Source organism: Aedes albopictus, chromosome 1 (assembly GCF_035046485.1).
Source record: "Aedes albopictus strain Foshan chromosome 1, AalbF5, whole genome shotgun sequence".
Classification (NCBI taxonomy): Eukaryota; Metazoa; Arthropoda; class Insecta; order Diptera; family Culicidae; genus Aedes; species Aedes albopictus.
In genome coordinates, this window is record NC_085136.1 from 43,396,332 (window position 1) to 43,421,687 (window position 25,356).

General features: G+C 38.9%; 1 protein-coding gene across 2 annotated transcripts in view; it reads right to left on the bottom strand.

Moving 5' to 3' along the window:
- Positions 1 to 25,356, bottom strand: part of LOC115256380 (octopamine receptor 2) — a 242,856-nt gene that overhangs the window by 91,245 nt on the left and 126,255 nt on the right. For both annotated transcript variants that reach the window (XR_003892593.2, XM_029854770.2), the window contains exons 3-4: positions 12,644 to 12,758; positions 3,486 to 3,935 (exon numbers count right to left, since the gene is read on the bottom strand). Coding sequence is in view for 1 of the 2 variants with exons in the window: in XM_029854770.2 (XP_029710630.1) it covers positions 3,486 to 3,935; positions 12,644 to 12,758 (565 nt within the window). In the remaining variant the exon portion in view is untranslated. The remainder of the gene's footprint in view (positions 1 to 3,485; positions 3,936 to 12,643; positions 12,759 to 25,356) is intronic.

Sequence of the window (25,356 nt, forward strand, 5' to 3'; positions counted from 1 at the left end):
CTATAGCGTTCTACTAGGATGTAGTAGCTTTCATTTGCTTCCAGGAGAACTCAAATCGGTCAACAGACGGCTGAGAACCGTGAGTGACATTTATTTTGTATCATACATACACACACACGCACACACACACACACACACACACACACACACACACACACACACACACACACACACACACACACACACACACACACACACACACACACACACACACACACACACACACACACACACACACACACACACACACACGCGCACATACAGACATTTGCTCAATTCGTCGAGCTGAGTTGATTGATATATGTGACTCGGCCCTGCGGGCCTCGGATCGAAAGTCGATTTTCCAAGCGGTATTTATACACTGAGGATACTGCAACTTCGAAAATCATACGAATCAACTATGATTTTTTGCCACAAGAATTTCTTGCGAAAATCATAGTTACGAACTATGATTTTGGATTCAAAGCGCCAACTATTATTGTCATACTGTTACTGTATAAATTTCATAACACTCACGTATGAAAATCATACCGATAGCGTATAAAAACTGAAACTATGTCGTATGACTATCATACATATTTTTATGAAACATTTTGCACAAATTAAAAAAAAAACGCAATCTGGAATCGAACCAGGGACGTCAAGGTTGGCGAGTGCGTGCTTTACTCATACGCCTATCGACGCTTCGGAAGTTGAAGTGATGAGAAGCCAATAAAAGTTTTGTTGTTTTTTAGCAATGGCGTTTCATAACACATCTTATGATTTTCATACGATGCTTCTTATGAGATTTTTCATACGACAAGTCTTATGGATTTCGCTTTTCGATGTATGAAAAGCATAAGAGAACTATGAAATGATGAAAAAAATAAAAATAACTGATTCATAAGATGTAAACTATGAAAAGCATACGAACAGTATCCTCAGTGTACCCTTGTTATGGGTGTAAGAAGGGTAAAACAAATTTCGAAAAATGTCCAACAAAATCGTTTGTATGGTGATCTGCATTATAGATCGACTTGTAAATCATGAACTAGATCGTTTTTGGAAGTGTTGCCATATTAATTTTACATGCATCTCATATAAATATGTCATAATATTGTAAATGTTTTCAAATTGAGATTTGATGTAGTTATTTTTATCGGAAGTGTTTCAAAAGAATCTAATGAAGGTTCCATGACGAGTGCAGGTTGAAAATTTACGAAAAACAATGTTTTTGACAGAAAAAAATAACGCAAACCATAAAAAATCACGTAGTTAAGTATTGTTTTGATGAAATATGATGGTTTCACTTGCATAAATCACAGCGTTTACTACTATTACGTCTTCTACTAGCTCCCAATATCTTCTAGACTGTATTCTGGCTGAAATAACATACATTGGACAGTTCACATTTCGAGAAATGACATCGAAAGTATTCAAATTTCTAGCATGAACTACTTGTTTCATAATTTAGACGTTCTTTTCAAATAAATTATGTTAAAAATGAATGAGGTTCAAAACTAAGACTCATTTATATTATATTTCTTCAGATTGAATGAAATAGGCCAATTGTTTGACCTAATCTAGCATTTTTGTATGAACATCTGCTTTTAAATAAACAGGGTACAAAAATTCTGACAATCCTTGCAGTTCTTTCACTTAGTAGTCTTCTTACTCATTTAGTAATGCTTTTAAGATTTTAAGATTTAACCAACCAAAACCCAATATACTTAATTTTTTCATGACATTTTATACAATAATTTGAACATTTCTATCAATAATTCTGTGCCATATTTTCAAAACTGCTGCACGAAATTGCAAAAAAAATCTATTGAAAACCAATTTTTCATTTACCTTGGCTAAACGAATGTCTAGGCAAAAAATGACATTTGAAGGGATTTTACCCTCGTTTTTGTTTCAGTGTATACGTAAGTGTGATGTATCACATTTTTATAAAACAGTACTAGATATACTATCACTACGATTAAAAAGTTTTACAATAGAATCTTTTGTATGAGTTTCCTGACACTTTTTTGAAATTTTTTTGGTCTCGGCTAAACGAAAAATCAGAATATGGCGATTATCTGCCTCTGGCTTCTGATATTAGCGCGACAGTCACTAATCATAACAGCGTCACCAGATTTAAAAGTATATAATTCCACTATATGGGGTTTGACAGCAAGAACACTCATTCTACTGAGCTGCTGTTGCCGTTCGTCACAAATACATTCAAAAACATCTGTCACTTCGCGAAACCCACGTGCTTTTGTTTTTGGCGGGATCACTTTTTCTTTTGTTTTGCCTTGCGACTGTCATGCGGCGGTATGCCTTGCGAGCGTACGACCGCCGCAGGACTCTAATAAAAGATAAGCGCGACAATATAATCCTGCGGAAATAACGCATGATTTAAAAGCAGACAAAATGAATATGTGAATAAACTTGTTTTGATCGATTTTTTTAATTTATCACATTGTGCAACAAGTGTGGTTATAGACAAATGAGAGTGTATGTGTTAAGAACAGTGAATCAAAATTCAACCATCGCGCAACAATAATGACAATGTCGCAACCTGTATTTGTTGCGACAAAACAACCCATGCGACATAAGTTTGTCCCAACTTGAAAATAATGGGATTAACATCGTACACCACGATTTTAGAGATTTTTAAGCCTTGCATTGCGATTTTCGAACGGTAACTTCGAGTCGGTAAACACTGCAACTCTGGTGAAGCTCTATCATCAAACAGTTTCGACTTTGGGTTTGTAATAATTGATTATTCACGAGTTGAAAAGTACGCAACAAATTCAGCTTCCGTTTTGTCTGCAACAAAAAAATTCGAGATCATGTCATTATCTGTCACCAGTAGGGATAAAGACTAATCGTCGCACCTTCTTTGTTGCTTGTTTTGTGCCTCTTTTGTCTGACAATTCTCTTCACTGGAAGAATGACAGGTGAAAATCGATCATGGCCGACAATGTTGCGCGCGGTTTGTGCAACAGATGGCGATAGCACAGACAAACAGACGTAACACTTGCGAAATTTCCATCGACCACACTTTTAACGATCATTTTAAATCTTCATAGTTGTGGCTTTCACAACCAGAGGCGCACGCATCGTTTTCCTTTGCGTTTGACGTTTTACACTAGCGCCTTCTGTTGACAATATGGCACACCACCGTGTTTCGTGCAACTTTTCTACCAGGTGATGGTAGTGTGAAGTGGGCGATGGATTTTCACGAAAATTGTTCTAGGTGTTACGTCTGTTTGTCTGTGGCGATAGTGTTTCAACGGTTTCCTATTTGAAAAATTGGCCAAAAAGTTTATATGGATTTCCACTAAGAGTTACGTCTGTTTGTCTGTGCCTGTATGATACTAAACGCGAGATTTGATTCGTTTTCGGTAATAGATTGTAGTTCATCCTTTGACCGTTTGATATAAAATAAAATCACTTTAGCTTTCATAATTGGTCTGCAAATTATAAACAGAAACAAAATAAATAATACTCACGTTGATGCTTCTGATGAGTCGAGTGGCGTATCTCTCGCCTCAGGCCACGCCACAGCTTGGACACAATCATCGAGTAGGAAAATCCCATGGTTATCAGCGGAAAGCACAGCAGCCCCGCGTCCAGGAACAGCACATAGGCCCGTTCGTACGACTTGTCCGGCCACATCTCGCGGCACTTCATCGGCTGGGTGCTATCGGTTCCGATGGCAATGACATTGCTCAAACCGTTTGCCGTCGATGTCGCCGAACGCAGCCGATGCACCGGCTGCAACCGTTGGATGTAGCACAGGGGCGAGTTGACCAGGAAGCTTACCAGCCACACCAGGGCGATCATTTTGTACGCGTGGAACTGGGTCTGCCAGCGGCGGGACGAAAGCGGCCGGCAGATGGCAAAGTAGCGCTCCAACGAGATGGCCACCAAGGTCCAGACGGCCACCGAAACGGAAACGGCTGCAATAGGAGGGGTGAGCACCCGGACGGACAGGATTCAATTATTTTATGTTCCAGAGTTTTGCTTTCAAACCCACGTCGTTATAATTGGCTGGCATGTTCTTCGAAACCTCTGACTGAAGCCATATTGCTGGCAAACTATCATAACGAAGAAAAGGCAGACGCTGGCAAAATAAAATGCCCGAACCAAGAACGTTTTCTAGTCAGTTTCTCAGTTTCTACAAACTTTCAATGGAAAAACTAAAGATTTATCGATATCTGAGTAAAACCAACTGTGTTGGATTGACTTCGACTTGGTTATTTATTTATTTAAAAAAAAAAACTTTATGTACAAATGTGAAGTTCTGATTTTTTTTTAGAAAAGAGATGTTCTAGGTCCTCTGAACTCTTCTAGAATATACATCAAGCGAATTTCTCGTTGGGCCAAGGTGAGCCCCCAAACGATATCCATCCAGCCAGATGTCTTCTAAGGTTATGTGCATGTGTTGTGTAGTATTTCAGCCTTGTTGCTATATTTGGAATTTGATTCAGAGCAGTTGGAGTACTTAAGATATTAGGGATAAGGTATGTTAACGGAAAAGAAGCCTCTAGACCCTTTGGAACGCCTCTGAGGCCCTATGGAATCACCTGAAACGCCCATGAGACTCCCTGGAACTCCCTTGAAAACCTTTGCAAACCCCTGAAGCGCCCTTGAGACCCCATGGAAACACCATAATCCCCCTGAGACCTCTGAAACGGTTCCAGAAAAACACCTTGAGACTCCCTGAACTCTCCTGAGACCCTCTGAAACGCTTCTGAAATCCCATGAATTGTCCCTAAATCTCCTGGAGATTTCACAAATCGCCCCTGAGACCTCCTGGTATTCCCCTTGGAACCCCATGGAGCGCCCCTGACGCCCCTTGGAAACCTTTTGACACCCCCTGGAATACTCTGGAACCTCCTGAGACCTCCTGAAATGCCCCTGCGACTCCCTGGAATGCGGCTGAGACCCCAAGGAACTGCCTAATCCTCCTAAAGCGTTCCTGAAAGGCCTTTGAGACCTCCTGGAACCGCCTGAGACCCTTTGGAACCCTCCTCATAACCCTTGAACACCCCTGCAACACCCCTACGACCCCTTGGAATCCCATGGATCGTCCATGAGTTCTCCTGTGACCCCCATGGACATGGATGTTTTGAATCACCTTGAAATCGTTTGATTCATTGGTCCATAACTCATTTCAGAAGCCTAGCTTGTACGGTAGTATTTTTCCTACAATTTGCATCAAGGCAGTCATACTTCAATTCTCATATATACTGAGTGAGAGCGCAAGTATCACCTGATCATACTAAATGATCAGTAGGTGGTAATAGCACTTTCACGCCGTGAATATTAAGTTCCAATATTACATCCTTGGTGAATATATTAGGAAAATAATAATCTACAAGTTTGCCGACGATCGGATTCTAATATTAGGCTTCGGCATAGTTATAGCGTTATAGACTAATGAGTCACGCGATTGCCAGGTGATCCATAACATCCTTACCCATAAAACCCCCTGAGACCCCCTAAAATGCCCCTGGGTCCTCCAAAACATCCATGAGACCCCTGAAACCCTCTTAAGACCACCTGAAACGCACCTTAGACCCCCCTGGAACTCCTGAAGCGCCCCTGAAGCGCACCTGAGACTCCCTGGAATGCACTTGAGACCCCATGTAACCTACTAAAACTCTCCTGGGAGCTCTAGAAACGTCCTTGAGACTCCCTGGAACCCTCCTGAGACTCCCTGGAACCCCACTGGGAAGTTCTGGAGCTCACGTTAAATTTCCTGAAACGCCACAGAGTATCTGGACCGACTGGGCATCGAACCCATCCCTCTCAGCATGGGTCAAGCTGAATTCCCCTTGCGCTTACCGCATCGGCTATATGGGCCCTTTACAAGCGTACTCAGTCTGAAACCCCATGAAACGCCCCTAAATCGCCTTGAAACCCCCATGAAAACTGTTTGAAGCTCACCTGAAAGCCTGTGTTGCCCCTTAAAACCCGGAAAATCCACTAAAGCACCCTGCAATGCTTTGAAACGCCTTGAAACCCCTCTGAAGCCCTCGTGAAGTTCATCCAGTGGTGTCATCGAGTTTACTCCAAGTTACTGAGTAACCAGCGTCTGCAGATATGTAAGAAAAGTCCCAATATATTGCGCGTCCTAAATATATTGCCTATGGTTATATCCCAAATCCAAATTTCTGCGTGAAAAATAAATATTTCAAGGATTTCTTCAGAAATTTATTCGACGATTGCCTACAACTTCCGCAGAAATTTCTCGATGGTCTCTTAAAAATATAGATCAAAGATTCAATAGAAAATGTTCTTCAGGGATTTTTTTTTCAGTTTCAGGAATTAATTTAAACAATTCACTAGTTATTTTTCTGAATATTTTCAAAAGAAAATTATTGAAAATGTTGGATTGGTTCAGAAATTCCTGCATAAATTTCTTCTGAATTCCTTTCTGATCTCTTCAGAAATTCTTTGAGAGATTCCTCCAGAACTTTATTGAACGATTTATTTATAAAACCATCCATGGATATCTTCAGAAATTCCTCCATGAATTCCAGTAACAGAATCTCCAGGTATTTCTTAAGAAACTCTTGCGGTGATTCCTACAGAAATTTGCCGCGGAATTTTAAAGAAATTTCGCCAGGAATGTCTTCGGAGATTTCTTTAAGAATTCCTTTATACTTTCTTCCAAATTTTACTTCAAAGTTTACTAGAGATTATTTCTGAAAATTAATTTAAGGCTTTATAATGGCCTTCCTTGGTTTCCTCCTTAAATTGCTTCACGGATTTCTTTAGAAATTTCTCCCCTCTCAGAAAGTCTTTCACGGTTTCCTTTTAAAGTTCTTTGAAAAACATCTTCCATGGATTCCTTAAGTAATTTCTTTTAGATTTCTTTCATAATTCCCTCTAGAAGATTGTTCTGAAGATTATCCAAGAATTCCACTAGAAAACGGTCTATGGGTTTCCTCAGAAGATGCTCCATAGATTCTTTCAGAGATCCGTATGAGAATTTGTTCAGGAAATCATTCACGGATTTATTCAGAAAACCCTAAGTTTAGAATTTCTCAAGAAATTGCTTCAAGAATTCATTTGGAGAATTAGAAATTTCCCTGGCGATTCTTTCGCAAATTCTTTATGAGATACCTCATTAAATTTGTCCAAGAATTCCTTTAAGACATCTTCTATGTTTATTTTTCCAAAATTACTCCATGAACTCCTTCAGAAATTACTCCAGCAATTCGGTCTTAAAATCCTCCAAGGTTTTTTCAGAAACTTTTTAAGCGGTTTCTTCAGAAATACTTCCAGAGATTTCTTTAGAAACTTCTCCGGCACTTTCTTCAAATTTTCCTAAACAAAATTCCAAGAAATTTCCTGCTTAGAACTGTTTTGGGAAGATTTCCCTGGATTCCTTCAAAAATTCCACCAGAGATTACTTTTGAAATTCTTCTTGAGATTTGTTAAAAAAAAAACCTCGATAATTTCTCCAGGATTCCTTCGTTAATTCTTTCAAAGAAAATCTTGCAGAGACTTCTTCAGAAATTCGTACAGGTATCCACCAGAGTCCACCAGAGATTTGTTCAAAAATTACTTTACAGATTGTAATGAAAATTGCTGCAGGAATGTGTACAGAAATTTATTCAGGGAATCATCCATAAAATATTGCAGGGATTCGTCCAGAGATTCTTGAATAGTTACTTTCAGTAATTCAGGCAGGAACTGCTTCAGAATATTCCTCCGCGTATTTCCCCAGAAATTTCTCCGACATTTCTTCTAAGGGGAACTCTATGAATCCCTCTACGAATTCTTCAAGGAATTCATTCAGCAATCATATACTTTGAATTTCGTCAGCAATTCTTTGAGTAACATCTCAAGAGTATTTTTAGGGATTTTTCCAGAAGCCAATCTAGATGTTTTTCCAGAAATTTCAGCAGGAACGCTTTTGGAAATACTTTCAGGAAATCCACTTTATCAAAAGATTTCTTTAGGGATTTTTCTAAAAATTCTTCAATAAACTTTTCTAGGAATTCCACCAACGCAACGGATGCCCGTGAAGTTTCACCATGAAGTTCTACAGAAATTCCTCCAGGGATTCCTTCAAGAGTTTCCCTGGGATTTCTTCAGATATTTCTCCAGAGATTCATTCAGAAGTACTTCCTGAGATATCTAGGAGTATTCTACTGGAGATTTCTTTAGAAGATCCTTTAGAGATTCTGCTCAGACTCGTTCAAAAATATTTACAGAGACTTTTATTTAGAAATTTAGGAATTTCTTCAATCTTTTTCAAAAATTTTCCATGGGAATTTTTTTAAGAAATATATCTAATCTTGAAAAAATCTACAGAGGCTCGTTCGCAAGAGTTCCCAGTGATTTTTTTTAGAAATTGCTCCTGCGGTTCAGTCAAAAATATCTTCTGGGATTCCATCGGGGGTTCCTACAAGAATTGTTTCAGATATTCGCCCGAGATTTTTTTTAGAATTTTTTCCAAAAATTGCACAAACCGTCGATGAAACAATACTAGAAAGAGTCCCTGAAGGAATCCATTGAAAGCTATGCCTTTTCTTGAAAATTTTCCAGAGAGATTCTTGGACAAAGTCCTAAAAAAATTTGAAGTTAGCTCTGGATGAATTTCAAAAATTTTCCATGGGATTTTTTTTTAAGAAATATATCTAATCTTTTAAAAAATCTACAGAGGCTCGTTCGCAAGAGTTCCAAACGATTTCTTTTTGGAAATTACTCCTGCGGTTCAGTCAGAAATATCTTCTGGGATTCCATCGGGGGTTCATACAAGAATTGTTTCAGATATTCGCCCAGGATTTTTTTTTAGAAATTTTCCAAAAATGTTAGTGCAATTTCGTCGATGAAACAATACAAGAAAGAATCCCTGAAAGAATCCATTGAAAGCTATGCCTTTTCTTGAAAATTTTCCAGAGAGATTCTTGGACAAAAGTCCTGAAAAATTTTGAAGTTAGCTCTGGATGAATTTCGGGATGGATGCAAGAAACTTTTTAAGATAGCTACTTAATTCCTAGGAAAAAGATGCTTGAGTAATTTCTAAAGGGATTACTGAAGATATCCGAAGATGAATGTCTGTAGATATCATTTTAAAAATGTCTTCAAAAAATGCAGTCAAATGTACTTGCGGAATTCCTAAAGAAATTTCTCAATACATTTTTGAGGAGTTTTTGATCTCGTGGAGATACCTCTGAAGGATTTTTCATAAGAATTTCTAATACAATTTCGGAAGGGATTAGTACACTAAAATCTTCAAAGTACTACCTGGAGTCATTTATGTAGGAAATCCAGCCGAAACAAAAACGAACTCCTGGAGGAATTTTAAGAGAACCACTGAAGAAATTTCTGAAAATCATGACCTGTTGAAGGAATCTTTAAAAGAATACCAAGAAAAGCTGAAGAACCCTTTGCAAATAATCATTGAAGAATTTCTTGACATTTTTTTGAAAAAATGCCAAGGAATGCATTCTTATTTCTTTAGGAATTGATGATAGGAAATTTGAAGAAATCCCTGAAGCATTGCCAAAAAAAAGAATCCCGGAACAAATGGAGGAACTTCTGGATAAACTCTTGTACGACTTTCAGAAGAATCTATTGAGAATTTACTTTAAGATTGGCTTTGGGTTTGCTAAATAAATGCCTGAGCGAATTTCCGATTACAATAATTTCAATAACAACAATAATTTCTGAAAGAGTTCCTTGAAAAATTTCTAAATTTCTAAAGGAAAACTTTAGAGGAATTTCTCAAATAAAAAAAAATATCTCAATCTCTATAAAAAATCCTCCAAAAATCGCATCGTTTGAAGAAATCTTTGGAGAAATTCTTAGAAGTGTTTTAGAAATTTCTGGAACAACTCCGGGGGAATTAACGAAAAAAAAAGCAGTTGAAAGAAATTCTGATAATATTTCGGGAGGAATGCCCTCAAAACTGTTTCAAGAAATACCTGCACGAACTGGTATAGCAATCCTTGAAGTATTTCCTAGAGAATCACTGAAGGAGCCCCAGGGCCAGGGGGATTTCTTTTTGAGAAATCCGTGGACTAGTTTCAGACTGATTTTTTTAAAGAAATTTCTTCAGAAACACCCAATGAATATTTCTGAAAAAATAACCTCAAAGAATTTTTGGAGATATTCCTGGAGAAATGGGAGAAATTCATGGGTGAGAATGCATACCTGGAGGAATTTCTGAAACAATTCTCGCTGAAATCATTCGAAACATTTCCTTCTACAAAAATTCTTGAAAAAAATTGAAAATTCCTGAAAGAATTCCTAAAGGAATCTTTAGCAGCGGTGTTTCTGGAGATCATTGAGGTGGAGAAGGAATACATTCTAAAAGAATTCTAACTGAAGTCATAAAAGGAATTCCTGCAAGAATGTCCCTCCCACGATAATTAGAAAAATTAAGTAGTGTAGAATTAGCATAATGTTAAAATACACATTAATAGAAAAAGGAAAAATTAAGTGATAAAAAAGTGAAAAACTATTTCAAAGTTTTCATGGAGGTGTTTTCCAGGAATAGTTCTGAATTGGGCGCAATATTGAAGCTAAGTCACGCCTCTGAAACCCTCCTGAAACCACCGCGAAGCTCATATGAGAGCCTTGATGCCTCTAAAGAATCCCTTTGAATCCCTCCACCGGAACGCGCTGAAACTCATTGAAACACCTCTGATATCCCTCTGAAGCTCACCTGAGCGTCTGTGATTTCCCCTAAAACCCCTCCGGAACGCTCTGAAATGCTATTAAACGCACTGAAACGCCTCTGAAGCCCCCTGGAGCTAATCTGAGAGAATGGGAAGACCCCTGGTTTGCAACATTGGATTTCCCAAGCCAAAATATAAAAAAAAACGAAAAAAAACGAGAAAAACTGGCAAAACTCGCAAAATCTTTGCCGACTTTTTGTGGGATATTTCGTCTCTTTTGGGATGGGAAAACTTGTGTCGACCCCCTGTCATGACTCATGAGGAAGTTTTGTTTTACAGGGCAACCTAATATTTCTTATTGCACCATGGGTAAAAACGTAAAACATATGGACAAAAATATAACAAGACTTCAAAATAAATGAAACACAAATTAAACAGAATCAATTTGCGGAATATATATATAAATCGATTCTCCTGAATTTTTGAATTTATATATTTTATCACTTTCATGAAGTTTGTGGCACATAATCTTACAAATTTTTATGTTTTTTTATAGGGCTCTTTTTATTTTATTTTTTTTGTGGAAAAGTGATCAGTTACAGTTAACTCCTTGTCTTAATATGTAATTTGAGATAAGTTTGTAAAATTCTAATACAAATTTTACCAGTCTGCCTCCATGTTACACTACAGAACACCACAAATTTTAGGTATTCTATCATACATTTTAGAAATGAAGAAAATGTAGAATTTATACAAAGGTTTCAAAGATATAGATAAGACATATTTTTCTAAAGAACTTGAAAAAATATTTTTAAATAAGGGAATGAAATCAATCATTCTGTATCGTACTTTCACATTCATTTTTTTTAATTCATCAAACTGATCGGATTAAGAAAGGTTGTTTTATATTAACGGTGAGTGGGTAAATATCAAGTAGAGCATTCAGAATTATAGTACTACTGGATGGTCAGATGCGTTCTCTAGAATTTTTTAATCAGGTTCCCTACACCTATTTTACTTCTATTGTATTGTAGCTGTTCTGATTTCTGTAATAGTTCAGATTACCGAAGTTCAGTGAAAATAATTTAGTGGAGATCTCAGATCACCAAGCTTTCGTAGGTTTCTTAACAAAAAAAAAAAAAAAATAAAAAAAAAAATTATATAATTTTGAAAATTTTAAATAAAATCTTAGTCGCCCACAAAATTTCCTTAAAAAACCGATGAGTTTGATGATTTTTCCTGTTTGTTTGGGTAACTTTTTATCAATTGAATTTATAATTTATCATCCCCCCCTTGAAGAGTCAACGAGCACTGTTTGTTGCAAAAGAACAGAGTCGAATTTGACTTTATATTTTTTTTGTAATACAGTGCCACCAGCTTCGACTCGTCAAAGTGACGGAAGCATTTTTATAATATGTTGATAAAAAATTTATAAAATATTTGCATTTAAAATTTTAAAAATTCACCTCTGTTTAAAAAACTTGCAAAGTGAAAAGTTAACATTTCAATAAGAAAAACTTAAAATAATAACAATACCAAAATAATTTGAGAAAAACCGAAATTGGTATTAAAAGAGTTTTACAAAACTAAAACTATTAAACAATAAAAAGGCATTATTTAAGAAATTAAATAACATAAAATTTGCATTTCAGAATTTTTAAAGCACACCTCTGTATAGAAAAGTCAAAAACTGACAGGTTAAAAAAAAATTAAAAAAAAATACTGATAATAAAAATTTTTAAACAAAAAATGTAAATAATTTTGTTGAAAATTATAAAAAAGATTAGAAAATTTACCGTTTTTTTCTAATTTTCAGATTACATTACATTTTTAAATAACTATTTATTGATATGGCACGCGTATAGGGCAGAGCTTCACATTTGTACGTATTGTAATCATATTGGTGGGTTTATCTATTAGAGGTGGGCACTCTATTTTGCCGATGACTGCATCCGGGATGCATGATGATGTGCTTTTGTTCGATCGAACAATGTGAAATGCAAAACCATTTGTCCGCCATTTACCTTGAAAGTACGGTATGAGCTTGCACATGAGGCTGCCGAAGATGAACTTCCGCAATACCTGCCCGACCAGAGTGAACGGCATGCAGAACACCCCCAGCAGAAGATCCGAGATGGCCTGCGAATGAGAAAAAGGGTGGAGGAGGGGTGGGAGAAGCGCGTATGAAAGAAGTATTAGTCGAATGGGCGGTAGCAAACGTGGAATAGATTATTTTACTTTTAATAGGAAATAACTCAACTCAGTCGGTTCGTATGGAAGATGGCTTAGTGGTAGGTAGCTAATAGTGAGATAATTGTTAGCGAGAAGTATTTCAATATATATATGCTTTTTTTTAAATAAATATATTTAATAAATTCTGAGGTGATTCTTTTGTCTCTGAAATTTTCATAAGAAAGTTTCAATTAGGCAAGAGGAAACAAACCATCATCGTTTAGCAAAAACTCAAAAGCAGTTTTCTCGCTGAAATCTCAATCAATGTTATTAAAAATTTATCATTGCAATTTGGCCACCATCTGGATAATAGTGAAATAATTTTCAATTACGGTTTTGTGATTTGGGGGAAGAAAACTGCTTTTGAATAATTGATGATTGCTGATGACTGAATGATGGTTATTTGAGCCTTAATAGGACAATCATAGATAAAGATTCACTAAATTTTCAACCAATTAAGAAATAAAGACCGACCTAAAACATGGTTTAAATAGTTTACGTTTTCTACCAAGAGAAACAACATGCACTTTATTTTTATTTTTTTTCCAAAATTCAATTACATTTATTCTTAATTTATTATCAACTTTATGATCCTAATAATCAACAGTGATCCGTTGTTTAAAATTTAAGGCCACATTGACCTGATTGAGTTTATTTGATTTTGCACATGAGCTTCTGTCAATTGGAATAATTAATACCTGAAGGTATTTGACTCGCTGTACTGCTGCTCGTCTTCCCCTACAGGTTTACCCAGCATGTTCGTTCAGTCGAGAGCTCCATGAATGAAATCATATAATTCGATGTGATTTGATGAAAAGAGCAATTATTTGTTTCGTTAGAAATCTGCCGAGCTAACTGCCGCATATAGAGATGTTTAAGATTTAGGCCAAATCCTGAAAAACGTAAGCACACGTTCAGTTCTTGGTTAGCAAAAATCCCGGGATGAATTCCAAGAGAAATTCCAGGAGGAATTTCAGAGGGAATTCCAGGAGGAATTCCAGAGGGGATTCCAGGAGAAATTACAGGAGGTTTCCAGAAGGAACTTTAGGGAGAATTTCAGATGGAATTCCAGAGAGAATTTCAGATGGAATTCTAGAGAGGATTTAAGATGGAATTCCAGGGGGAATTCCAAGAGCAATTGCAGAGGAATTCCAAGGAGAATTTGAGACGGAATTTCAGGGGGAATTTCAAGAGCAAGTGCAGGGGAATTCCAGGAGGAATTCCAGGAGAAATTCCAGGAGAAATTCTAGGAGGATAACCAGGAGAAATTCCAGGAGGAAATCCAGGAGAAATTCCAGGAGGAATTCCAAGGGAAATTCCAGGAGGAATTACAGGGGGTTTCCAGGGAGAATTTCAGATGGAATTCCAGGGAGACCCCCAGGAGGAATGGCAGAGGGAATTCCAGGAAAAAATCCAGGAGAAGTTTTGGGAGGATTTCCAAGAGAAATTCCAGGAGAAATTCCTGGAAAAATTCCAGGAGAAATTCCGGGAAGATTTCTAGGAGGATTTCCAGGAGGAATTATAGGGGGTTTCCAGGAGGAACTCCAGAGAGAATTTCAGGTGGAGTTCCAGGGGGAATTCTAGGAGAAATTGCAGGGGAAATTCCAGGAGGAATTCTAGGGGGAATGCCAGGAAGAATTCAAGGAGGAATTCCAGGAGGAATTCCAGGAGGAATTCCAGGAGGAATTCCAGGAGGAATTCCAGGAGGAATTCCAGGAGGAATTCCAGGAGGAACTCCAAGAGGAATTCCAGGAGGAATTCCTGGAGGAATTCCAGGAGGAATTCCTGGAGGAATTCCAGGAGGAATTACAGGAGGAATTCCAGGAGGAATTCCTGGAAGAGTTCTAGGGGGAATTCCAGGAGGAACTACAGGGGTTTTCAGGAGGAACTCCAGGAAGAATTTCAGATGGAATTCCAGGGGAAATTCCAGGGGGAATTCTAGGAGAAACTGCAGGGGGAATTCCAGAAGGAATTCTAGGGGTAATTCCAGGAGGAATTCTAGGGGGAATTCCAGGAAGAATTCCTGGAAGAATTGTACAAGGATTTGCAGGAGGAATTCCAGGAGGAATTCAAGGAGGAATTCTAAGTGGATTTCAGGAGGAATTCCAGGAGGAATTCTAGAGAAATTTCCAGAAGGAACTTCAGAGGCAATTCCAGAAGGAATTACTGGGGGTTTCCAGGAGGAACTCCAGGGATTTTCCAGGAGGTTTCCAGGAGGAATTACAGGGGTTTCTAGGAGGCACTCCAGGGAGAATTTCAGATGGAAATCGAGAGAGAATATCAGATGGAATTTCAGAAGGAATTCCAAGGGAAAATCCAAAAGAAATTCTAGGAGGAATTCCAGAAGGAATTCCAGAAAGAATTCTAGGGGGAATTCCACAAGGAACTTCAGGGGGAATTCCAGAAGGAATTTAGGGAGAAATCCACATGGAATTCCAGGGGGAATTTCAGAAGGAATTCCAGGAGAAATTCCAGAAGGAATTCCAGGATAAATTTCAGGAGGAATTCCAGAAGAAATACAAGGAGGAATTTCAAGAGAAATTCCAAGAGGAATTCCAGGAGAATTTCCAGGAGGAATTCTAGGAGGAATTCCAAGAGGACTTACAGGAGAAATACCAAAAGAAATTCCAGGAAAAAATCCAGGAGAAGTTCCAGGAGGAATTCCAGGAAGAGTTCAAGGACGATTTCCAGGGCGAATTACAGGGGGTATCCAGGAGGAACTCTAGAGAGAATTTCAAATGGAATTCCAGGGGGAATTCTAGGAGAAATTGCTCGGTGAATTCCAGGAGGAATTCCTGGGGGGAAATCCAGGAGGAATTCTAGGAGAAATACCAGGAAGAATTTCAGGAAGAATTCCAGGAGGAATTCCAGGAGGAGTTCCAGGAAGAATTCTAGGAGGAATTCCAGGAGGAATTAAAGGAGGAATTCCAGAAGGAATTCTAGGAGGAATTCCAGGAGGAGTTCCAGCAGGAATTACAGGATGAATTCCAGGAGGAATTCCAGGAGGAATTCCAGGAAGAATTCCAGGAGGAATTCCAGGAGAAATTCCAGGAGGAATTCCAGGAGGAATTCCAGGAGGAATTCCAGGAGGAATTCCAGGAGGAATTCCAGGAGGAATTCCAGGAGGAATTCCAGGAGGAATTCCAGGAGGAATTCCAGGAGGAATTCCAGGAGGAATTCCAGGAGGAATTCCAGGAGGAATTCCAGGAGGAATTCCAGGAGGAATTCCAGGAGGAATTCCAGAGGGAATTCTAGGAGGAATTCCAGAGGGAATTCCAAAAGGAATTTCAGGGGGAAGTCCACAAGGAATTCCAGAAGGAATTCCAGGGGGAAATCCAGAAGGAATTCCAGGGGGAATTCCAGAAGGAATTTCAGGGGGAATTCCAGAAGGAATTCCAGGGGGAATTCCAGAAGAAATTCCAGGGAGAATTCCAGAAGGAATTCCAGGGGGAATTCCAGAAGAAGTTCCAGGGGGAATTCCAGAAGGAATTCCAGGAGAATTCCAGAAGGAATTCCTGGGGAATTCCAGAATGAATTTCAGTGGGAATTCCAAAAAGAATTGCACTGGAAATTCCAGGAGGAATTCTGTAACCGTTCGTAAACTATTCTTGAGGATTAGGTTAAAGCACGGTGGCTTAAGCGCCACTCTCAAAGAGAGACCACCGGTCGTGTTGAAATTTGCCCGACTTTTTAAGAGACTATTTCACTCAGGGACGGTTTTGAACGGTTCTTGGTAAACGGCAGAATTTCTCCGAACGCAAATTTAACTCCAACTCTTTCACAGGCTAAAAGATACTTAGGGAAAACCGAAGGGATTCTTACTCATCCGAGCGAAGTAACGGAACTAAAACGTAACGGAAGGTAGTGAGTATGTTTATTCAATTAAGCGATGTGAAACGTAACGGAACTAAACGAAATTTCAAACTTTCTACTATTTATTCTAGGAATTCATTCGTGTTGGACGGAAGATATTCATACGGGATGGAAAAGAGCAAACATGGCCATGTACAAAAGCTCTCACGTACCTGCGCAGGTTTTTCGGTGATCCGATGCTCGGTGACGGGGGACGTAGCTCGAAGATGGCGACGACTTCGACGTTCGGTGATGGCGGTCAATAATGGTGTTTGCCGGCGTGACCGTGCTGCGATTTGGCGCGCAGCGACGACGAAGGACCCGTGTGCGGTATGGCCGAATTACCGGTGCGGAGGGAGTGGCGGCTGGTTGGAAGCTTCCGATTCGTTCTGCTCGAGAGGGACACGGCGGATGCCGGTTGTACCCGGGAGGATCCTCCTCCGGTCAATAGGAAGGCACTAAAAGCCCAGCGACCCGGCTTCGCGTACTTAGATTCCAGCTATGACCGAGCGGGGAATAGTACGTTTCCTATTTTCCGAATTTGGATCGGATTCGCGGCGTGCTATTGACGACACGCTTCGGCGAATCGCCTCTCGTACTCCGGTCCACGGGGATTGACGGACGGGACCTTACCTTCGGCTTTTGGCGACCGACGGGAGAACTTCGCTACGATAATGGACGAGCGACTTCACTCACGCCTCCGTTTAACTGCCTACTGGAGGCGGGCCTTCGCTGGGCACACGGGTCGCGTTGATCCAAACGGAAATGACGGTACACTCCACCAGAAGTTCCCCGATTCGGCGATGACGATTGCCGAATGAAACTCACAAAAACCAGCCGTACGAAAAAAGCGCTGGGCGCTACACGTCCAACAGGAACTAATATTAGCTTTAAGCACTTTTAATTTAATTAGATTTAATTACCTTTTTTCGTAGTTAGTTCCGTAATGCAATAAAAATCAGCAGAAACCGCGAAATATCGGACCTCGGTCCACTAAAGAGAAAGAAATCACAAATACGTTTAACATCACTTTAAAATCTAAAAACTCACTCACTACTTTTACCTTCTACTAGAAATTCAATTTACACCGTAATTAACTTAATCGACTTCAACTCAAAGTAATCTCAAACTCAACTCAACTGAAACTTTAGATTGGATTAGACTCAACTCGCGCACTTCTGCTTGCCAGCCGTACTCGTAGCGAAATGACCGAGTCAGAATATTACTTGCGCCTCGAAACTGTGCCGCTTTTCAAAAGTCCCACTATTGAAATTGCTTACTATTATTCCAAATCGCGCCAACTAATTCGGCATGGCGATTTTCATGCATGGCGACAAAATTGCAGCGCGACTGTAATCCGCCAAAAAGTATGTAAGCGCCATGCGTATCATGCTATAAAAGCGCTTAACACGAAAGCTTTAACACATACTACGACATACATGAGCATAAGTAACAGGCATGGACCGATTTTACAAACAAATGAAATATTTCAATATCGTTAACGTAAATACAAAACAAAAATTTAAATAACTTTTAGTCTATTTATTTATTTTTCTTTTCGATTTTAACTGAAAAACGCAAAACGTTACATCACCCCAACCATTTTTATGAAAATTTGATCAAGAACTTGATCAAATTTTCATAACTTACAAAAAACTAAAAAAAACTCAAACGTTGCATCTAACAAAATTTAAAAAAAACTGAACTGAACTTAACAAACAATAACAGAAAAACTAAGGTCATTCGTTCATCGACGTCAAATATTCTATTCAATAATCCCTTACCTCCAAACTAAACTAAACGTAACGAAACCCATGATCAAACAACGGAAATTTTTCCGTCATTTACTTGATCACTCAACGAACTGCAAATTAAATGCAACATCGAAAACCATTTCGACCCACTGTGCATTTAAAATTGCCTAAACTAACTTCTAACGGGACCACAATACGAATTCTACCCATCAAATTTGAATTTGACCAAAAACATAGAATTCGAACCAAATTCTAACCAAACCGTAACGGGAATATCGAACAGACCTATAACATCGCACGAAGTACTTTGACAGCTCAGTCAACTGTCACTGTCACTCGCGGTTGATCTGGTGATGAAAAATACTATGCCACCCCGTGGAACGTCAAAACGTCAGTTGGAGTGGACAAAACAAACGTGGAGTGCAAATTTTGTAGTCGTGATGGAGAAAATTGCCGAAAAAACAACATACCGGACGTTATTTCTGCATTAACATGTCTAAAGGGTCTAACTCGTTTTGTAAACAAACATTGTTTCTGTCGCTGTAGGGCTCATCTCAATCCACCCACGCATCTGGGGGCCGTTATCAGAAAGAGCGAAGATAGATCTTTCTGATAACGGCCCCCAGTTGCGTGGGTGGATCGAGATAGACCCTACAGCGACAGAAACAATGTTTGTTTACAAAACGAGTTAGACCCTTTAGACATGTTAATGCAGATTTAAAAGTTTTTCTACAGTACCTTCGAAAACGGGGGGAGTATTAATGTTTTACAGCTCGAATTTAGTGAGTAAAATTAAGGACTCATTGCTTTGTGTTCCCTTTTCTCCTCCCCAGGTAATTTAACGTGAGTCACGGCAACAACATGGACGATATCGGACAATAAATTATTGCTAACAAATTGGAGCTTTGGATACTAAAACGGAGAACAAAATGGAAGACAACTTATGGACGGAACGACAAACCTGGACGGATACTAAAACTTAAAAACAAATACGCGGTTACTTATGCTTGGACTGTGGGACTGAAAACAACAAAAACAACAACGTCAATGTAAGTAAAGTGTTCAAATAATAATCTACCAAACTAAGACCTATTTATCTACCGTAGGAAAATACGGCGAAGCTCATCATGAACAGTTTTAATTGAAGGATGCTATAAAACGTTAATGAGCTTTCCAAAAGCAATAAAAGAGGACTTTCACAGTTGGATTTAATGGTGAGGATAGTGTAAATCAGTGAATCTAAGCTACTAACGTAAATTTAAGTCACTTTCATAAGGCTAGGTCGCGATTTTTGTTTATATTTACTAACACTAGCGCATTATACCGTGTTTACCATCATTACTGGTGGATTTTCCTGATGTGTTTTCTGTTTTTCTTGTACATTTCGATCTCTATAGTCTCATGTCATAGCTTAAACTTCTTTTCCTTAAAATTTCTTCAAAAAATTCGCGTGAAATATTCCTAAATTGTTACTATCTTTATCTACCAGTTCGTAACTATCTCCTAAGGCTCTTTTTACATAGGCTTCCGTATATTTGGGTGCTAACTTCGCACAATAGTCCTTCGATTTGTCCGATAGGGTCGTATTTTTCTTTAAAACTCGTTCTCCTACTTCATATGAAGGGGCTTTTGCATTAGAACGCAAATTGTAATATTTGGACTGTTTTAAATAGGCTTCTGCTAAGTTTCTCCTAACTTGCTTATAAAGTTCTTCTCGTTCTTCTTCGTTTAGGAGTGTATTAGATGTTCCGCTTCCTTTTCTAATTCTTTCGTATTCTGAACCGTTAGAAATCATGGAACGACCAAAAGTTAGGAAGTAAGGAGAGTATTTGGTTGTATCGTGTACCGAATTCCTTATCGCACAGGCGATTTCTTGGAGGTTTTCGGTCCATTGTTTATGGTTTCCCTTCAACGTAGCCCTTATTGCCGTGGTTACAACTTTATTAACACGCTCAGTATTATTTACCTGAGGATGGTAAGAAGGTGTTAGCCAGTGTTTTACCCCATAACGCTTCAAAAGTGCAGCAAACTCTTTTGAGGTAAATTGTGACCCATTATCGGTCAATACCATTTCTGGCACTCCGAAAAGTAAAAATATGGCTTGCTCGAGGAATTGCACAAGGGATGCGGCAGTGGCTTGCCTAAAAGGCTGTACCATTACAAATTTAGTAAACACATCTGTGACTACCAACAGACATGTATTTCTTCCTTTTCCCGAGGGAGGAAATGGGCCTACATAATCGAGTGTTAGAAATTGCCAAGGATAGTCGCAATATTTCTTCTGCGAACCCATTTGAGGGGTTGGATTTATATTAATCCCCTTTGAAGTTTTACAAGCCACGCAATCTTTACAAAACCTCTTAACTTCGGAAGCCATTTTAGGCCAGAAATGCTTCTCTCTGAGTGCATTTAGGGTTTTTTCGTAACCCAAGTGGGCAGTATTGTGGGTGGATTCAATGAGTTGCAATCTTTCTGACTCCGGGGGATAATACTTCCACTGGAATCGTCTATCTTGAAGCTTAGAACAATCGTCGTCAAGTTTAAAAATTCTATCGCCTGTTACTTTAAAATTTTTAAAATTTTGAGGGTTGTCTTTTATACTATTAAGCAACGAAATGTACTTATCGTCTGTAATTTGTATAGAGTCAATACGCGAAAGACAATCGGCAAGAACATTGTCTTTCCCCTTACGATATTGTAAGGTAAAATCATAAGACTGTAATTTAAGTGCCCACCGAAGAAGTCTGGAGTTGGCATTGGCAGCAGTTATGGAAAATAGCCACGTAATACTTTTGCAATCGGTGACAACTGTGAAAGTTGTCCCTTCAATATAGTGGCGGAAATTCTCAATTGCCAGAAGTACTGCTAAGCACTCTTTTTCTGTGGCAGCATACTTTCTTTGAGTGCTAGATAGTTTTTTACTGAAATATCCAATTATGCGCTTCCCGTCGTCAAATTGTTGCAGCAAAGCTGCTCCTACTGCTAATTGCGATGCATCTGTCTCAATAATAAACGGTTTTGTATAGTCTGGGTTGGCTAACACAGGAGCAGACGTCAAAACGGACTTAAGCTCTTCCAGTGCTAATTCAGCTTCGTCAGTCCATTTAAATTTCTTGGATTTTTTAAGTAAATCCGTGATTGGAGCTGTCAGATGGCTATATCTGGGTATGAATTTCTGATAGAAACCCATGAGACCCATTAATCTCCTAATGTCTCGAATGGTTTTGGGTCTCGGGTAATTTAAAATGGGCTCCAATTTTGCACTATCGATAGACAAACCATTTTCTGTAAGTAAATATCCTAAATATTTGACTTGTTTACGGCAGAATCGACTTTTTTCCACGGAAATAGTCAATCCTGCACTTTTCAATCTTAGTGCTACTTCCTTCAACAAACGAAAATGTTCTTCTAGAGATTCGGTGGCGATAATTATATCGTCTAAATAAACGAAAACAAAAGGCTCTAAATCGAAACCTATTGCAAGGTTCATTAAGCGGTTCATCGTGAATGGTGCGTTTTTAAGTCCAAAAGGAACAACCTTGAAACGAAAGAGTCCTTTTGGGGTCCTGAAGGCCGTAAAATTCCGAGACGATTCCTTCAATGGAATTTGGAAGTAGGCATCTTTTAGGTCCACAATACTAAAGTATTTTGCCTTCTGCAGTCGGTGGAAAATTTCTGCCATGTTTCTCATGGGGTAGGCGTCTTTCTTCGTGACAGAATTGATTCGTCTCGAATCGAGACAAACTCGAATTTTCCCGTTAGCTTTCTTAACAGGGACGAGTGGACTTGCAAATTCTGAGGAACATTCCTCAATGACGTTTAAACTCTTCCACCTCTCCAATTCCTCTTCGATCTTCTCCCATATTTTTGGAGAATACCGATACTTCGGAAGATCACGCATCTTTCCGTTCGAAACTAACTCTATTTCGTGTTCTAGAAGAGTGGTTTTACCCAAATTTCCAGAACTTGTCAGAGGGAAATGTTTTAAAACTTCTAGAAGTTTTTTCCGTTCTTCTGTAGACAAGTCATGTTCTGTCTCTACAGTTTCAATGGTTTTCAGTGGATCTTCAGGTAGATCCAAGGTTGGCACGTCAAGAGATTCGTCCCCTTCAGGTTTTGCAGTGAAAACTTCCTCTGGTTCTAATGGTTTTACTAAACGAACAGAGAATTCTATGAGGTTTTCTTCACCAACACAAGTTTCTGACTCAATCCTCAAGTAGTTTATTTCATTTTGAACTGAGTTTGCAGTCCAGGTGAGCTCTAGGTCTTGTATTTTGCTGTCCGTCGTAATCATTGGACGAATTTTGAAGGCACGCCAGAAATCCATGCCTAAAATTAGCGGCTTCCGAATTTCTGGGACAATTAACGTCGGAATTACTTTTGTGTCATTACCCAGGGTATACGGCACATTCACGTATCCCAAACAGGAATGTTTAGTATCGTCCGCAGTACAAATTTTAATGTTTGATTTGAGTATCGTCAGACCATGTGCTTCCAAAAGATTCAGAGAACTCATTACACTCATCGCTGCGCCTGAATCAAGTAAAGCGATCATTTCAGTTCCTAAAATATTAACTTTTACATGCGGACACGAGCTAGGGTCCACACGAATCTCTAACAGAGAAAATTGATCTGACTTGGTCAAATTTGGTTGGTTGGGAATCAAATCTACTTGCGAAATGTTCGGATTCCCGAGCAAACATCTCGCTTCTAGTTTGTTGACCTAGAATTCTCGTTGGGAAATCTCAAAACTGGGTGATTGTTCTCACAACTTCTGGTAGTTCTACCTAATTTACCACAAGCATAACAAAATAGTACTCTTCTCTCCTTACATTCCCTCCAAGTATGTCCAGATGTCTGGCAATTCCAACATACGAAAGACATATTTGTCCTACGTGGTACTTCCGCTTGGACCGAGGAAGAATTTTGTTGTTCGGTTCGGGTAGAAATAGATTTCCTCAAATTTTGTTTAGTTTTCTGTATAGTCTGTACGGGAATATCTTCATCTTCTGAGAAATCGCTATCTATATCGTCGGCTTCTATGTGATGAACTTCGTTACGAAAAGTGTTGGGACACCTATAAAAGCTGGGATCATTGGCATCTATCTTATGATTCATTTTGATCAAATGCTCCAAACTATCGATCTCCATTACTGATAATTTAGATCGGTAATGAGGTCTCATATTCTCCCAAACTAATTCAAATAACGTACTCGAAGAAAACGGACGCTGTAGGCATTGGTTAAGTTTTTCTACTTCTGTGACATACGCAATGAATGTTTCTCCTTTCCGTTGCTTTAACTCGCGAATCTGGGCCTTGATTCCCCTATCTCGATTGGGATTTCCGTATCTAAAACGGATCTCATCCTCAAATTTACTCCATTTAGTGAGTTTCTCTTCACGAGTAAACCACCAATCGTAAGCCTCTCCCTTTAAACGGTGATGAACGTTTCGCAAAAGCTCTTTCTCAGAAACTCCCTCATGACGAGCAAGCTTCTTGATCTTATACAAGAAATCTTCGACTTGAATCGATCTACTATCTCCTGAAAAAGTAATGTTCCAGTTTTCTACTCTAGATTTCCTGTAGCGATTCGAGCGTCCTACTGAGGAATAACTAGATTCTGAAGAATATCGTCTGTGTCTCCGGACACAGTTACTCTCTCGCTGTCTATCTCTTCCCCTATGGTCTAACTCAGAGTCACTTTCCGAATCGCTATAATCCCGTCTGTGTCTAGAAGACCCATCTATTCCTCTATCGCGCCTAATCTCTTCAAATTCAGGTCTTCTAGATCTCATATTCCTAGAACATCTAAAATCCTCATTCCTATTTCTATCAATTGGACTAAGCGTTCTATCGCGCTGTCTGTCAAACCTCTCGCTTCGATATCTCTCAATTTTCTGGCTTCTAAAATTGTCTTTTTCAACCTCATTTTCACCGCAACTTCTTTCTTCATACTTCCCTACTCTCTCATCATCTCTGTTCGTACTCCTTTTCATAGAAAATTTTTCCCCAAATGGTCTTTCTAACTTGAACCTATTCTCATTTCTACCAACATCATCTTCTACTTCATTTCTTTGACCCTTCACCTCTTCCATATCCAAATAATCTCTCTTCCTAGCACCCTTTCCTTCACACTCACCGCATTGACAATCGTGTCCTAAACATTTCAATTCTAATTTATCAAAATTAAGTGACTCGAAAGAGCTTCGAATCGACTTCCTTGGCGTTTTTAAAAGCGCCCCAGGATCAATCAAACGATATTTTGTGTTAATATCTCGTCCCTCATCTGTTTGCTCTTTAATCTTCAACTCTTCATCTTTCTTAGCCTTAACTGCTGAATTTGGATCTGGATTTCTCCAAGAATCACCGCTAAGATCTTTCTTGCCTGAACCTGGCTCATCTCTCTCATTCAACTCTTCTCGAACATGCTGTCCTAACTCTATCAAAACTCTCTCAATTTGCTCGCAAGCTTCCTTCCGAGCCTTTGCCTCCTCTTCATTCTCAACTGTTGCAATAGATACCCGAATAAGATAGTGCCTCAATCTAGAGACTAAGACTCTATCAAACTTTTTATGTAAATTTTCGACTAACTGCTCTACAACTCTAGTAATTACCTTTATTTCATCGGAGTACTTTGTTTCACTCCTGTAATTAATCTTGTACTTCCTATCTTCTAAAAACAGCCTTCTCAACAACCTTTTCTTGTCTTCCAAATTTTCCCTTCTATCCACTGTCTGTTTCCGTAGACGAAGCTCAAATTCTACCTCCTCCTCTAACAAATGATCGACCGTTGGTCGAATATACGGTCCAGCCATTCTCAAACTGCGAAACCTCGCCAGAAAATCCAAAACTTTAGGAGAAAAACAACTAGACTAATTAAATTTTTGCTCTAAAAACG